This window comes from Crocodylus siamensis, chromosome 2 (genome assembly GCF_052110815.1).
Source record: "Crocodylus siamensis isolate JL-2025a chromosome 2, ASM5211081v1, whole genome shotgun sequence".
Lineage (NCBI taxonomy): Eukaryota > Metazoa > Chordata > Crocodylia > Crocodylidae > Crocodylus > Crocodylus siamensis.
Window position 1 is genome coordinate 123,035,218 of NC_143396.1, and position 14,503 is coordinate 123,049,720.

The 14,503-nt window shown below is 45.8% G+C and overlaps 1 protein-coding gene across 2 annotated transcripts in view; it reads right to left on the reverse strand.

The window, feature by feature from the left end:
- Nucleotides 1-14,503, reverse strand: part of EGF (epidermal growth factor) — a 104,144-nt gene that overhangs the window by 62,367 nt on the left and 27,274 nt on the right. For both annotated transcript variants that reach the window (XM_090036693.1, XM_090036692.1), the window contains exons 5-6: nt 12,895-13,125; nt 11,410-11,612 (exon numbers count right to left, since the gene is read on the reverse strand). In XM_090036693.1, the coding sequence (XP_089892819.1) occupies nt 11,410-11,612; nt 12,895-13,125 (434 nt within the window). The remainder of the gene's footprint in view (nt 1-11,409; nt 11,613-12,894; nt 13,126-14,503) is intronic.

Below are 14,503 nucleotides of genomic sequence, written 5' to 3' on the forward strand. Positions count from 1 at the left end.
GCGGCAGGCCTTGAGGCCCTTGACCACCTGGGTCCATGCCCCTGACTGGGCAGAGCAGGAGGTCCCAGAGTCCTCCTTAGTCATGGAGGGAGACGATGCTCTACCCTGCAGCTCCCGGGGGAGAAGGGCCTGGCAGTAGGAGTCTATCTCCTGCTCGCAGTCCCTGATGGCACGCAGTCTCTGGACTGTGGCCTGGAGCTCCTCCCGCTGGCGCGCCAGAGACCCCAGTAGGGAGCAGACCCCGCAAGGGGAGGTGGCCATGCTCCCGGGCCCCAGAGCCTGAAAAAGGGACAGGCAGCCCCCGCAGCCAAGAGCCAGGGGCTCTGTCTGCATGGAGCCTGGAACCATGGGCTCCGTCTGGGTGGCCGTCTCTGCGGTGGCCATTGGGGGGGCCGCAGAGCCCAAGGGGACCCTCGGGGTGCGGCGCGTGCCCATCCGTGTCATGCCTCTGGTAGGCTGGCTACGGCTGGGACCGACTACTCTGGGGGGGTTGCAGGCAAGGTCTCGTCTCCTCCCGCGCCCTCCCCTGCGCAAACTCCATGCTAACTCGAGCGCCTGTTTACGCAGCCTGTTTGTGCGGCTCCCGTCGCGTGGCTCCCTGGGGGGCTGGGCCAAGTAAGGGCCTGGGTGGGGGCTTGCCCTGACCCGGCTCCAGGCAGCGGCCTCCTCCCAGGGAGCGAGGAGTTAACCCCTTCCCACCACGAGCCCGCTTATCTCCGGCTGTGCTGGGGGTCGGCAGGGGGCTCAGCGGCTGCTGAGGGGGTGTCTGGGGGCTTCGGGGGAGCGGAGGCGCCGTGGGCTTCACCCGCGCATCTCTCACCGCTCTGGATCCTAACTGAGCTTTTTTTTTTTTCCCCCTGTTTGGCAGGCCCTTTTAAACTGCGTGCATGCGCAGTGGGCCTGCCGTTGGGGAACGCTGGTTTCTCAAGCCAGGGGGGCCCTGCCCGGGATTTGGGGGGCCCTGCCCTACAGGAGGGGGACTGGTGAGTACCCCACTCTTTCTCTTGTCACTCCCTGGGGGGCTGGGCCAAGTAGTGGCCTCCTCCCAGGGAGCGAGGAGTTAACCCCTTCCCACCACGAGCCCGCTTACCTCCGGCTGTGCTGGGGGTCGGCAGGGGGCTCTGCGGCTGCTGAGGGGGTGTCTGTAATGACCTTCTTATGTATTAATAGTCTAGTTGGCATGACTGCAAAAGATCTTTTCTGGCCACCTGTCAGCTCAAGTACTTTCTGGGAACATCTGGAGCAGAGATGGGACTGATTTCACTAGGGGCACATGGGCAACAATTAGAAGCTCACAAGGTGATTTTTGCTGATTGTCAAAGCCCAAATGGTGAGACTTGTATGTGACAAATACAGGACTACCCACACCACTGCATCTTCTCCCCTCCACATGTTCATGCACAAGGGAGTGATCCCTTCACACCAGGCTTATCACCTTGCCAACAAAATGTGCATGGTATATTCTTGTTTTATATATTAAATGTAATTTCTTTGCTCCTGTTAATCACATGGGACTGGTACTAATCATCTACTTTGCTCTGCTGAATAGACGTTATGGAAATTTTATGGCAATTATCTTCCTTGTCATGTTAACTGTCATTTTGGATGGTGGGGATCGTGTTTGCCTTGCCTACTATACACTATTTATACTGTCACAGTTGCAACTTTTTCCTAGCAGGTGCAAGAGGGCTTTATGTGCCAGGAAATAGGAGTTAAGTGTTGACAAAACCACAGGTAGAGGTGTTCTCTGTCTACATTACAAAGGGTGTGTGCTTAGGGGAAGAGGCGGGGGAGGGGAGGGAGTGTGCTTAAAGAAATTAATTGCTGTAAAACAAAGTTGTACCATTTATACAGATGAGGTTGTAGACATCTCTACAAGAACTAATTTTGTATCCACTTTGGCCAGAGCAAGGAGCCAAGTCAGATAAACACCCAACATCAAAAGGAATGGAATTTGGTAATCAGTTTCCAGTAAAGACCAACAGATCAATATATGGAGATGCAGCCTGAAGAGGGGTTATGCTCCCTCAGAAAGCATTATTTGGCAACCTATAGTACCAGTGCCAAAGCAAGCTGCCTAAGGAACATTGCACAGTTTCAACAATAAGGAGCATCTTCCTCTATCTAACACTGTATTTCCCAAACTTTTGATACCCAGAAAACACTTTTTTCTGGATTAAAATTGGCAGAACACATCACTCTTACACCCAATAAATGTTTTTACACATCTGCATATATCCATATATATATATATATATATATATATATATAATATTTTACACACTCACATATCCATATTTTTTTTTTACAAAACATAACATTCCCCATTCTCCTGCCAGGGGAAATAATACCAGTGCTGAGATGTACAGTTAGAAAAAGAACAACAGATACATCTTTCTTTAAGCAAGGATTCTCAAACTTTTTTAGCCTCAAGGCCCCCCTCTATAACTTTTCTGAATTTCACAGCACCCCAGTTAAAATCATGGAGACAGATCTACATTCTGAAAAGTTATGAAGGGTGGCCTTGAGGCTAAAAAACTTTAGGCTCACTGATCTAGCTGGTGCCACTTAACGGCAGGAGGGGCACTCTGCACTTTTCAATGCCCCCCCCCAAACCCCTGATCTATACCCTCAGGAGGCAAGGGCAAACCCCCTGCTGAGGCACTGCAGAGTCCCAAATGCCAGCAACTACCACCACGGCATTTCCTGCTGGCCCTGGGAGCATATGAAGAGTGGAAAGGATGCAAAGCACAGCTCCATCTGTCTTTCACCTGCCCACCTGCTTGCTGCAGAACATGCTGGTGGGTGGCCAACAAGAGCTATCTGGGGGTGACAGTCCTCCAAGAAGAAGCTGCAGGCACTGCTGGAGTAGCTGGGGCAGGCTCAGGGTGCCAGACAGGAGAGAAGAACATTTACTGCCTAACACAGGGGGGTTTTGTGGCACACCTCTTGCTCCTGTGGCACACTAGTGTGCTGTGACACACCCTTTGGGAATCATTGCTGTAGCATCGTAGTTCCCAAGAAAGAAAGAGAGAAAGAAGAAAAGACCTTTTGGAATCAGTTTATCCATAACAACAATGACTAAATGTCCCCTGCTGACTTTCTCCTTTGGAAAGGTTTCTCTCATTGAGCCAAGAGATTAATTCTCAACTTGTTTGTTTTTGTATCACTTGAAAGTCTCTGAATATAAGGTTGCCCAGGATTCAGAAAGGTTAAACATGCAACACTGGGAAATCTCCTTTCTTTCAGCACTATTGAGAGTCCTATGCCTGTTAAAGAAATCAGCTCCTACATATTAAAAATTTGGAACTGGTTTTACTGCTCTTCTCATCTAGGTTGAATCATGGTACTCATGCCTTTAGGAAATAAGAGCAGACTCTCCAAGAAGATTCCATTGTTTCCCAGTGTCTTGGAGGAAACACCAGAGTTTACACTACAGTTCTTATCCCACTACATCTGGCATTTTTTGCTTTTATTCTGGGAGCATCTTGAGGTCTGACCTCTCTTTTCAGAAATGAGTAACTCAGCTCCCATAGCAAGTTCCCTGTGCCCTGCAGTAGGAGAACTGGAGCACAAGCATTCATGTTAACCATGAAAGATTAATTTCCTACATTGAATTTGCTTTCATGTTCCTTGCAAATTCCAGTGATTACTGATACAAAGCCTGAGGTAGCTTTCACATATGGTGTATGTATATATTCAATATATTTGTACTGCATATATAGAAAAGAACTTTCAAGACAGTTTTTTAGAAAAATCTGGCAGTTTTCATTTCTGTTCATTGCAGGGACTGCTGTTTTCCACACTGAGGACTGCTATTTTGAAAGTATATTTCCAATAAACAATCTGGTTCTCATTGTTATTGTATCCAAAGTTGCATGGGATTGGCCCGGAGCCCCACTCCAGCATAGACTGGGCAAACCCCAGCCCGGAGCTCTCTCCCCTCCTTTTTCTCCCTCCCTTTCTGCAGACAGCACCAGGGGCAGGGCTGGGCTGCATCAGCCCAGCCAGGATTGTGCACAGGGACAGCACAAGTTAATGAAGGTGCTCCACTTTGAACCACTTTCATCTGAACCCTCATTACACGAGGGTTAATTTGCTGTGTGATCAGGCACTTTTACAGCGCTCTGCAGCCATACACTTCTGTCAGCACATGGCTGTACAGCACTTTCAAGGGGTCAATCATGCAATAAATGTCACTTTTGTCAGTGCCCTAAGGAACAGGTTGGCCAGGTGTCTGAGAACATGGATAGCAAATAGAAAATAGCTACAATCATATAATAATTGTTGGTTCTGTTCCAAAAGACACTGAAGCATGTTAGCAAGGAAATCCAGTTATCAAAAGGTATTAACATCTGAAAGTCAGTTTCTAGAATCTGCCCTCACATTGTTAATTCAGTCCATAGCCTAAGCTCCTTTTGGACTGGAAAGCTATTGGATCCTCAAAGGGCCACAGTAGCAAAAAACACTACTTCTAGCTACAATTTCCATATCCATCTGATCGGACACGGGCCACTGTGATCCCAGCATAACTCCAGCTGAGATTACTGCAATGGACATCCAGGAACAAAATCAAATATCCTACAAAACAAACAACTGTAACAATATACACAGTTGTTGTGAACACATCACTTCAATGCTTTGCTTTCTGTATTGGCTCATCCTTGAATACAGAGTCCTGTTCAAAAATCTGTCCCAATGTTCACATTTTAAGGGACTGGCCTTACTATCTACTTAAAAGATGATAATCTCCACTACCCTTCCTTAACAATCATGACCTCTGCCCACAGCTACATTCTTGCAGAAGAAGACATAATTAGAGTCCTTCAGGCTTTGACTACACTGTCAGAAACGTGGAGATTAATCTGCCACATGGAGATTAATTGTGCCCAAAAAGAATGATATTATTATTAAGGTGAACTTTTCCAATCAGGAGTTAGCCTTGCTGACCACATGGCGAAGCTAATATTTTGTAAGAAAAAGTAAAATTGAATTCAGGAAAAACTTCTTTACAGTAAGGGTTACCAGAATCTGGAATGGGCATCCAAGGGAGGTGGTGCTTCCCCCTATCTTGTGGGTCTTTAAGAGAAGACTGGACAAGCACCTGGCTGGGGTCATGTGACTCCAGCTCTCTTTCCTGCCCAGGGCAGGGGGGGCAGACTTGATGATCTATCAAGGTCCCTTCCAACCATAACAACTATGAAACTATGAAACTATAATGCTATATACAGAAGTTTAGGGAAACTAGAGAGAGGTTTGATCACATTAAAAATTACAAATTAGTTTGACCAGGTGCGGACTTTACACTTAGATCTCTAGTTACATCAATCTAAGAGTGAACTTCGCAGAAGTTCAGGACAGTTAGATTGGTCTAAAAATGGCTGACCCAATCTAAATTAATACGACCTCTGAGACTGTCTAATTTAGATTGGGTTGGCCATTTTTAGACAGATCTAACTGTCCTGAACTTTTGTACAGGTCCCAACAAAGCCCCAGAGCTGGGAAAGCCTAGCCAATGGCCCCATATCCAGGGCCACTCTTTTCCTACCCCCTCCCTGACACTGGTATTCTTAAGCTCAGCCCTCCCCGCACTCTCAGATGGACAACCCCCTTCCCCCCCATCCTGAGCCCACTAAATCCCCATACCACAAGCATCTCCCAGTGTCAGTTTTACTAGTGTTTGCCAATGCCGGGAGCTGAGGAAATAAGTCAGGGGAGAAGAGGGAAGGGGAGTGGCGGGTGGATGGGGGGAGTCGATTGTCTGGGTGGTGGGGATCAGGGGACTAAAAATAGCCCCTGGTCCCAAAGTGTTGGAAAGAGCCCTCCCATCCCCCCAAACTTCCCCATGGACCCCTTAAGCTCCCCTGATCCCACCAAACCATCCCAGACCTCACCAACCCCTTGAAGACCCTGTCTGTCCCCCTGGGAGCCTGCTTACCTCCCCAGTTCCCCCAAGCCTCCCCACTAGCCCCCCCCATCCTGACTTTCCTTAGATCAGGTGGCCATTTTTGACTCAATCTAACCTCCCCAAATGTCTCAATATACCCTTAGATGAGATGCATTTCTGCATTGGAAAAAGTCATTGTTTTCCTCACACTATCCTGGGCCAACTGGGGATACTGGGGATATGTAGCAGAACAGAGTTTTTATGTCCTATATGCTCACAAAAACTGGTTGGATAAACCAACTGAGCCCAGCAACATTTTATTGAGACAGAAAGGATTGCCTAAGTCTAATACAGAATTCTTTCACTAATCTGGGCTTTAGTTTTTGGATTGTTATAACTAGAAGTACTATAAATTATGCACTGCCCATAGAACTTTGAGTCTTTATTGCTACCCACAATACATGCAAAATAAATAGAAAGCTAAGCGAACCCCCCCACTCTCCCCCCAGGATCACTCTCCCTCCAAATTAAAAATAGCTATCCAAACAGCTCTTTTAGCAGGAAGGGTTTGCAAACTCCCTTGGCTGGCTTGGCCTAGCTCTCTTCAGCAGCTGTGCTTCTGTAGTTACCAGTCAACGTTCTCAGTCTTATTTTTGTCTCTCAAACTCTTATTTTTGGTTTAATCTTCCTAATCTTCTTCTGGGGTTGCCTGCCCCCTTATCAAGCTAAGAATAGCCTGTTGCTGCTGCTGCTGAACATGAGTATGCAAACAAATGCACGCACGCACACCCCCGTCTTCCCTCTTCATCCTGCCTGGCTGTGCAAAAGGCTTCCTGTGACCACACAGACCACATGGACAAGCTATCTTGTGCTATTTTCAATTAACCATCTCAATTCAACAGTATTACAGTTGGATTTCACAGGCTACATTCTATTAGCTGTAATAGAGGAGATACCTGCCAAATGAGTGGAATGGCACATTTTTAAAAAACTATTTGATCAAATAAGAAAACCAGAACCCAAATTTAGATTTGGTTCAAAGTCTCAGGATTTGATCTGATGCAGATTCATTCTTATGTTCTCTTGTCTAATAGCTTTTGTTAAACAAAAAAAGTTAGATAAACATATATAGATAGTATCTATGTGATTAATTAGATAATAGACTATTAAAGGCTTAGCTTTTATCATAGCTTTAATACAGACTCTATTCTTACAGCCATAATTTTTCACAGTATTCACAAACTGAACCCATATTTTCTGGCCATAGAGAACTGAAAATGTAAATATTAGCAGTTAGATGCAGACAAAAAAGGAAAAGAAAAAACAGTTAATTTTCTCCCTTTATGCCCACAATTCTTTACAATGACATGAGTGCAATCATGGTTCAAAACCATGCCCACAAAAAGAGGCCAAAAGCTGAAGAAATTTTAGAAAATTAAATTTACTTGTCAGTGTTAGTTCTTTCTGTTAATTTCTGCTTTTCTCACATTTCAGTCAGAGAAAATATTCAAGTCAGGTTCTCATGCACTAACCCAATACCTGCAAAACACTTAACAGTTTATGTACTGAGAACCACCATGTTGGTCTGTATGTCTATAAGTTATTTGTGTTACACTTGCACTGGATGCTCTGTGGATAAGTCTTCGTGTTCTGTGTTTATACAGTGTCAGAGATAGTGAGGTCCTGGTCCATGACTAGAGTTTTGATAGACACTGCTTTACCAATAATAAATAATAAAAATGCTATAGTGTAGCAATGTAATCACTGCTGAGGTTGCCATTTATTTGTTTAATGCACATGAAAATTCTAAACTGGACCCCAAAATACTATATGATTGGCTTAAAAGTTTTGAGATTTAAAAAAGAACAGATATTGTTTCTTTGATTTTTGGTGTTGAAGACTTTAGGATTCATATTTTCAAGCTTTTCTTCACAGCCAAGAGAAACTGAAACGTTACTTTATTAAAATGAAAGCTGAGATTCTCAGGACACAGTGATTCCAACAGAAGGAGCTTTGAGAAAAAAGTCATGTTGTAACTTTTTCAGTAAAATTACAAGTCAGCAACACTGCAAAGCATTGTCATGGGACAGCTTCAATATCATGAAAATATCTGTCAGTCTCAATTAGCTTTGATTCATCACATAGGCCCTTCTTTGATTATTATTTCTGTTTCGATGGTCAGTGGACACCCTTAAGTTTCAAAATGCTTTTATTTAGATATCCAAATATTAATTTAGTATTTATGGATTTAGGTTTTGTGGATTTAGGAGCCAGACACTAGCATTTGAATCTTTTGGTCATCAAATCTAGAACTGGGGTTAAGCTTCCTTCTGATGCTAATATCCACTTAAGCAACTCAGCATCTGCAAGAACAGGAAGAACTGCTAAAATCAGTTAATCAGTTAAAATCTATAAAGGAGAAATGCTAAAATCAGTGTAAGATGCTAGGACAATGGTGACATTCTATGAAACACAAGTAGCAATGGCAGGTTCCAGTGAATTAATAAACATATCATCTGTTGAATCTAGGTTAAGTCAGCATTTGTGTAGAACACATGTGAAAGAGGCTGTCTGTCAGCTTTCCAAATGGATCTCCTAACTGCAGCAGGCAGTGAAAACCACAAACCATCTGCACAAGTCCACTCTAGTCATAATGCCAATGCTAATGTGTGTGTACAAAACTGTCTAGGTTTGTAGCATTAAATATTTACATGATTTGCTATATCAATATACAGAAACAGGGATTCCCCCTGAATAAAAGCACATGCTCCCTGAGGTCATGAACACATGTTTTATATTCATGAAAGCATTTACCATTTTTTAGGCTAAATACAGACAGAGGCTGAATCGATTCAATGTTTGCTGGTTAGTCTAAGCTGTGTAGGCTGAACTGATAATTAAAATGAACTGACATTCGCTTTTGAATCTGGAAAGATAGCCAGACGCCTCCAGTGGCCCAGGCCGAAAGCCAGGGGGTGCTAGAGCATGCTTCCCAGCCTGCCGGACACTGGCAAGGGCACCCGAATGCAGCTGAGAGGGACCCATCCCTGATTGGCTGCCCAGCACATGCCCCACCCAACTCCTTGCTCCCCCAGCCCCCAAGGTGTCCCTCCAGCCCAGGGCCCAGCCCATGGTGGGGGATGACCAAAACTCAGCAGGGATTCTTGGCCAGACATGGTCCTCCAAACCCTGCGGCTGGTGCAGAGGGGGAATTCACCCATCCCACCCCTCAATATGGTCCAGTGCTAGCTTAGTCCCTCCAGCCCAGAGCCAAGAAGGTGCCTGGCATCAGCCCACGAGGGGGATCCCCAGGCTTCAGTGGGGGGTTCCCCTTCCCTGGGAAGGGTCCCCTGATCTCAGCCCCAGGCTGGAGGGACTGTCCCTCCCCGACACCTGCAGTGGTGGGAGTAAGCCAGGGGTGGGCAGAATGTGGCCCGGGGGCCAGATGCAGTCTGCCAGGCCATTCTATCCAGCCCACAGGGCCCCTAAAAAAATTAGAAAATTAATATTAATCTGCCCTGGGCTGCCTGTCATGTGGCCCTTGATGGCTTGCCAAGCCTCAAGAAGCAGCCATCTGCCCAGAATAACTGCACACCCCTGGACTAAGCTGTCTCCGGACCACAGAGAGGGGTGTGAGGGGGAAATTCCCCCTCTCTGCAACATGGCAGAGCTCAGGGGACCCTGCCTGGGAAAGAAGATTCGCCCCATGTGGGCTGATGCCCAGTGTCAGCTAGGGTCCAGGCTGGAGGGACTGTTTTCCCTTGTACCCGTGGGGGCAGGGCTAAGCTGGTGCTGGACCATGCTGAGGGCTGGGAGGAGTGACTTTCCCTTCTGAGTGGAAAGGCTCAGGCCACCCTGCATGGAGTGGGAACCCCACCTCCCTCTGTTGAGGCAGAGGGATTCCCCCATGTGGGCTGATGCCAGGCACCAGCTCAGCCCCAGGCTGAAGGAACTGTTTCCCCAGCACCTCCATGGAGGGATGGGAGGAGGGAATTTTCCCTCTGCATCAGCTCTAGGAACCTGACTGGGGCAGAAGAACCCCACGGAGACTCGGGGCTCTGGGCTGGCCCTGGGCTGGAGGGACTGCTCCCTCCCCCCTGCCACCTGCGCATTAGTGACTCACGCTGACCGGGAGGGCGGGGAGGGCAGACCCTAAGAGACCAGGGCTCTGGCTGGGGCTACAGGAGGCTGTCTTCCCTCACCAGGCTACCAGGCACAGCTCTGTGACAGCCCAGGGGAGCAGACAGCTTGAGCCAAGCCTAGCCCATCCACTCTGCAAGGGGGGTGGGGGGAGGTGTAAAGCAGCCTGGGATGCTGGGGGACTGTGAGTTAACTTAAGTCAGGAGAGCATCTGCGACACAAGTTTGATAGGCTGGTTTACCCTGAGTCAGTTAAGTTTGATACATACACACAGGTCTATCTTAAACCAGTTTCAGCCATTTTGAAAGCAGTTTGTGTGCACCGAGCTGCTGTTCTGTTACAGTTTAAACCTGTTTCTGATCACTTATACTGGTTTATGTGTAATGTCTGTCCCTAGCCTTAGTTACCAGCTTCTTTGCTGAAGCAGAACAAACACCTGCAGTGAAAGTGAGATATTTCTGGGGAGATCCCTCTGGAAAATCTTAGTTTCTACCACCCAGCCCACAACACAGGAGGAGCAGAAGACATCACTGTGAAGGAGTGAGGGGTGTGTACTGGAATAAAGGGGATGGAGGTTTATTAGGAAAATAAGAGATTCAAAATTGCTAAGTGCCCAAGGGTTTGTCAGATATTCATAGCTTGCTATTTTCACCCCTCAAACTACTCTTCATTTCATGGACCTTTATTCCCCCTGGAAGTTCTGGAACTACCACAGCAGAATCTCAGGTGAAGTGGTTTCCAACACTTTTAGGCTCCAGGGAACCCCTTGCTAAACTCTTGGCACCTTTCAGAAAATTACAGCTCTTAGCTTTTGCTCATTTCTTGACTACAGAAAAATAATAATGCAATTCTTCTGTTGCAAAGACCTCAGAAACACAACAGGTCAGAATGTTCTTGACAGTGGGCACACTTACACGAGGTGCTTAATGAGCCAAAGACTAATTCTACTACGCATTAGCGTGGTGGGCAAAGCCCATCCTAATGTGTTAATGCACAGTAGATTTAGTCTAATGTGTAGTAGCGTCACAAAAAAACTATTCATCAGCGTTAATGTACAATAGCACTGATTACAGTGCATTTAGTACCTGTCATTACAGGTACTAAACCTAATGCACTGTAATTACAGTGCATTAATGATCTTGTAAACACACCCACTATGTATTACTCCTTCACATCTCTAGATTTGTCTTGTGCATAGGTGTTTGCATGCCTAACAGCGCTAATATTACACAGCTCCCCTGGGTACACTTAAAAGGATCTCATGGCTTCTCAGGGTGAGGTGGCACCCTGGTTGAGAATCTACCCCCCCCCCCAAAAAAAAAAACAGGCTATCTTATATATATATTCTTGTACATATTAAATGCCATTATGCAGTGACTTACCAACATCTTGAGAATTCATTCTAGCACCGGGCTGTTTAAAGGGATGCACCACTTTTATATCTGCTGGTGGCAAATAAGATGGTTTCAGGCTAACTGTGACTGCAACCTTGCCAGTAAATTTGTTGGCTCTCCAAATCATACCAGTTTTCAACTCTGTATAGTACAAGTGCTCAGCAAACAGAGACATGCCAAACAAATGTCGTCTGAAGCAGAAAGAAAACAACAAGTAACATGTTATTTCACTGCCATTCATTCACCTGCTCATAAATTTATCCCGAGAACATAAAAGCTTGGCTCATTTTTCTATATCACTTATGTTTACTTTGAATACCCTGACATTTTTTATCACAAACTACAACAATGTGAACAACATTGTGGAAGGAACCAATCCAGCTAACTTCCCCTGTTTCCTTGGAAGAATTTAAATGCCTGCTACTGGCCCCCTCAGAAATTAATAACCCAGGAGAAAATACCTGACATCTCCCTAGAAGCCCTGATCTATTATAGAACTGTACTCCCCTTCTCACTGGAGAGTGTTAATCTCTTTGCACACCTCAGTAGTGCAGATTAGGAGGAGTCAGAGGGGGCCATAAATCTGTGCATCCACCTTGAAGCGTAAAAAAGAGCCAGGATTCTGGCTTTCATGTTCCAGCCCATATGCCGTTGGGATAAAAGACCTAGAAACAGGTGGAGAAAGTCATGCTGCCTCAGGGAACACATGGAAACTAAAAAATGGTATCATAAGGATGGCTGGGCAAATTTGATATGAGCCCTTGACACTGCCTAAAGGGAGAGAGTCAAAAAGGAGCTAAGCCAAGGTGCCCGCCTTCCCCTGTACTTCCCAATTCCCTCTCACCTTCCCTGTAGTGGCTTTGAGTCCAGCTCTGGAAGCATGAAGGCCAGAGCAGCAGCAATGACACAGGAGAAGGAGCCAGAGACTCAATAATGTTGTGAGACGTTGCCTCATTTTTTTTCCCTAGTGAAAATTCATGGCTTTGGTCGCTCAGTGTGTGTCAGCAACAACAAAAATTAGGTGATATCTACTCCTGTGCTATCACTGCTCTTCTGCCCTTCCCGATGCCAGTGCCAGATCCTGGGGGAAGGCAGAGGGAGAAGGAAGGACAGGGGACTGCCCAGTACTGGCAGTACTGGCCACTTACACCTCTTTGCCAAGAAGGATTCCTAATCCTCCACAGAAGATTCCTCCTAAGGACTCATGAGTTGTGATTGTTTAAGGCTCTGAAGAGATGAGCCAAAAGGCGGTATTACCCAGGCAGCAATGGAAATGGGTTCTGTTTGGTCTATTTTCCTGTCATCTTCTCACTATATATCTGCTGTTATGAGAATGCTTTGTCATTTTCCATATCTATTTTATATTCCTGAATGTTTTCCAAAGTCACAAAATAGGGTGGGAAGAAGATGAATTTATCTCACAAAGCCTAAGAAAATATTTTCTTTCTTTCTGTCTGGCTCAGTAAAACTTACTGTGCAGAATGCTTGAGCAAATGAATAGAGCCACCATTATAGTCACATGATCCTACATGTGAAATATCTTCTTCACTGTCATACTGAACCCAGAAAATTCGTACATCAGGAAAATCCAATGAGATTGCCTTTATTTTTTCAGTGGTCCTTAAAATGCCTCTCATGTCAGTTCCATCAAGCCTTGCCCTAAGAATGCTGGGAAGAGCACTGTCTGAAGACCAAAATACGAATCTAAAAGCAAAAGAGAGCCATATTTCAGAAAAGTAATTTGATAGTCAGTGAAGGAGACGATGCAAGTTATTTAACCCAGACTTCATTCACTTTTATTCATCTTTATTCTGTATGCCCAGATTTGAATCATCTCATTCTGAAGTGCAATACTCACTAAGATAGCTGTGGCACAAATGAAAAACCAGCTATGCAAAAATCCAAACCCAAAAACTATATTTACAAGATATTCTTCTTGGATTCTTAATTCAGCAACACCTGAAAATCTGCCAAAGCCATATGCCTAAGAGCATCTGAATATTACCCTTGACACATCGTTGCCATTTTTAGAGGTGCACCAATACATCGGTCCCATATCATATCAGCACCAATGCATGGAAAATTGATATTATCAGCAATTGGCTTTTTTTGGCTGATGTGGCAAATAATGTCACCAATAAATGCCCCGTGCATGTGTACAGCTGCAGGGCAGCATGCTGGCAGCCAGGAACACAGCCTGGTAGCATGGAGGGCAGCTTGTGTTGTGTGGGAAGGGGCCAGGGGAAGTGAAGGGGCATGGGGGGTCCAGACCAAGGCCCCCATAGTGAGGGAGGGAATGGAGCTGGGGCAGAGGCAGGCACTGCACAGCCAGGGCTGGACAGAGTGGTGGCACAGAGAGGAGGGGGGATGGCTCCTGCTGCTTCATGCACCCCAGTAGGGTACGGGGGGAGGGTGCCTCCGGATCTGTGTATGGGGCAAGGGCAGGCTGAAGCTGCAGGCTGGGACCTGGGCTGTGCCAAGTTCTTCCTGGCAGGAGGGCTAACCTAGGCTGTGCTCAGGGTGGGCAGCAACAGCACTGGAGGGTACAGCCACCCCGAAATTCACCATAGCCCCCATCACAGCACAATCGGATCAGTATTGGCCAATTTGGCTCATTAAAAATCAGCATTGGTATCAGCCCAAAAAGTCTCTATCGGTGCACCCCTAGCCATTTTGCTTTACAACTGTTAGAGAAGTTTGAGACTTGCAGGCTTTAATGCTTTTTGTTGTTAGGATGGAGTTCGGTGGGCGAATGGTCCTGGTTACCAGAATCACTTAAAAAACACAAAAAAAATTCCTATTTTTCTTTAGCAGTATCAGAAATGTCGTATCTAGTCTCCTTCTTCCCCAACCACAACCTTGCTGGAGAAAGTACCAGTTGAAAGCTGTACATTGTCAGTTCTCACCTCAAAATGCCCATTAGTTAGTGCTGTTAAGTTAAATCATAAACAAAAGAAGGAGGTCATACTTTTTAATCAACTGCTTCCCCTTTCTTATCTTTATTTTTAACCTCTTGGTTCCTATAATATTTAATTTGTTTTCAGGTGATGATAGAGCAGTTGTTCTCAACTTTGTTAGACTT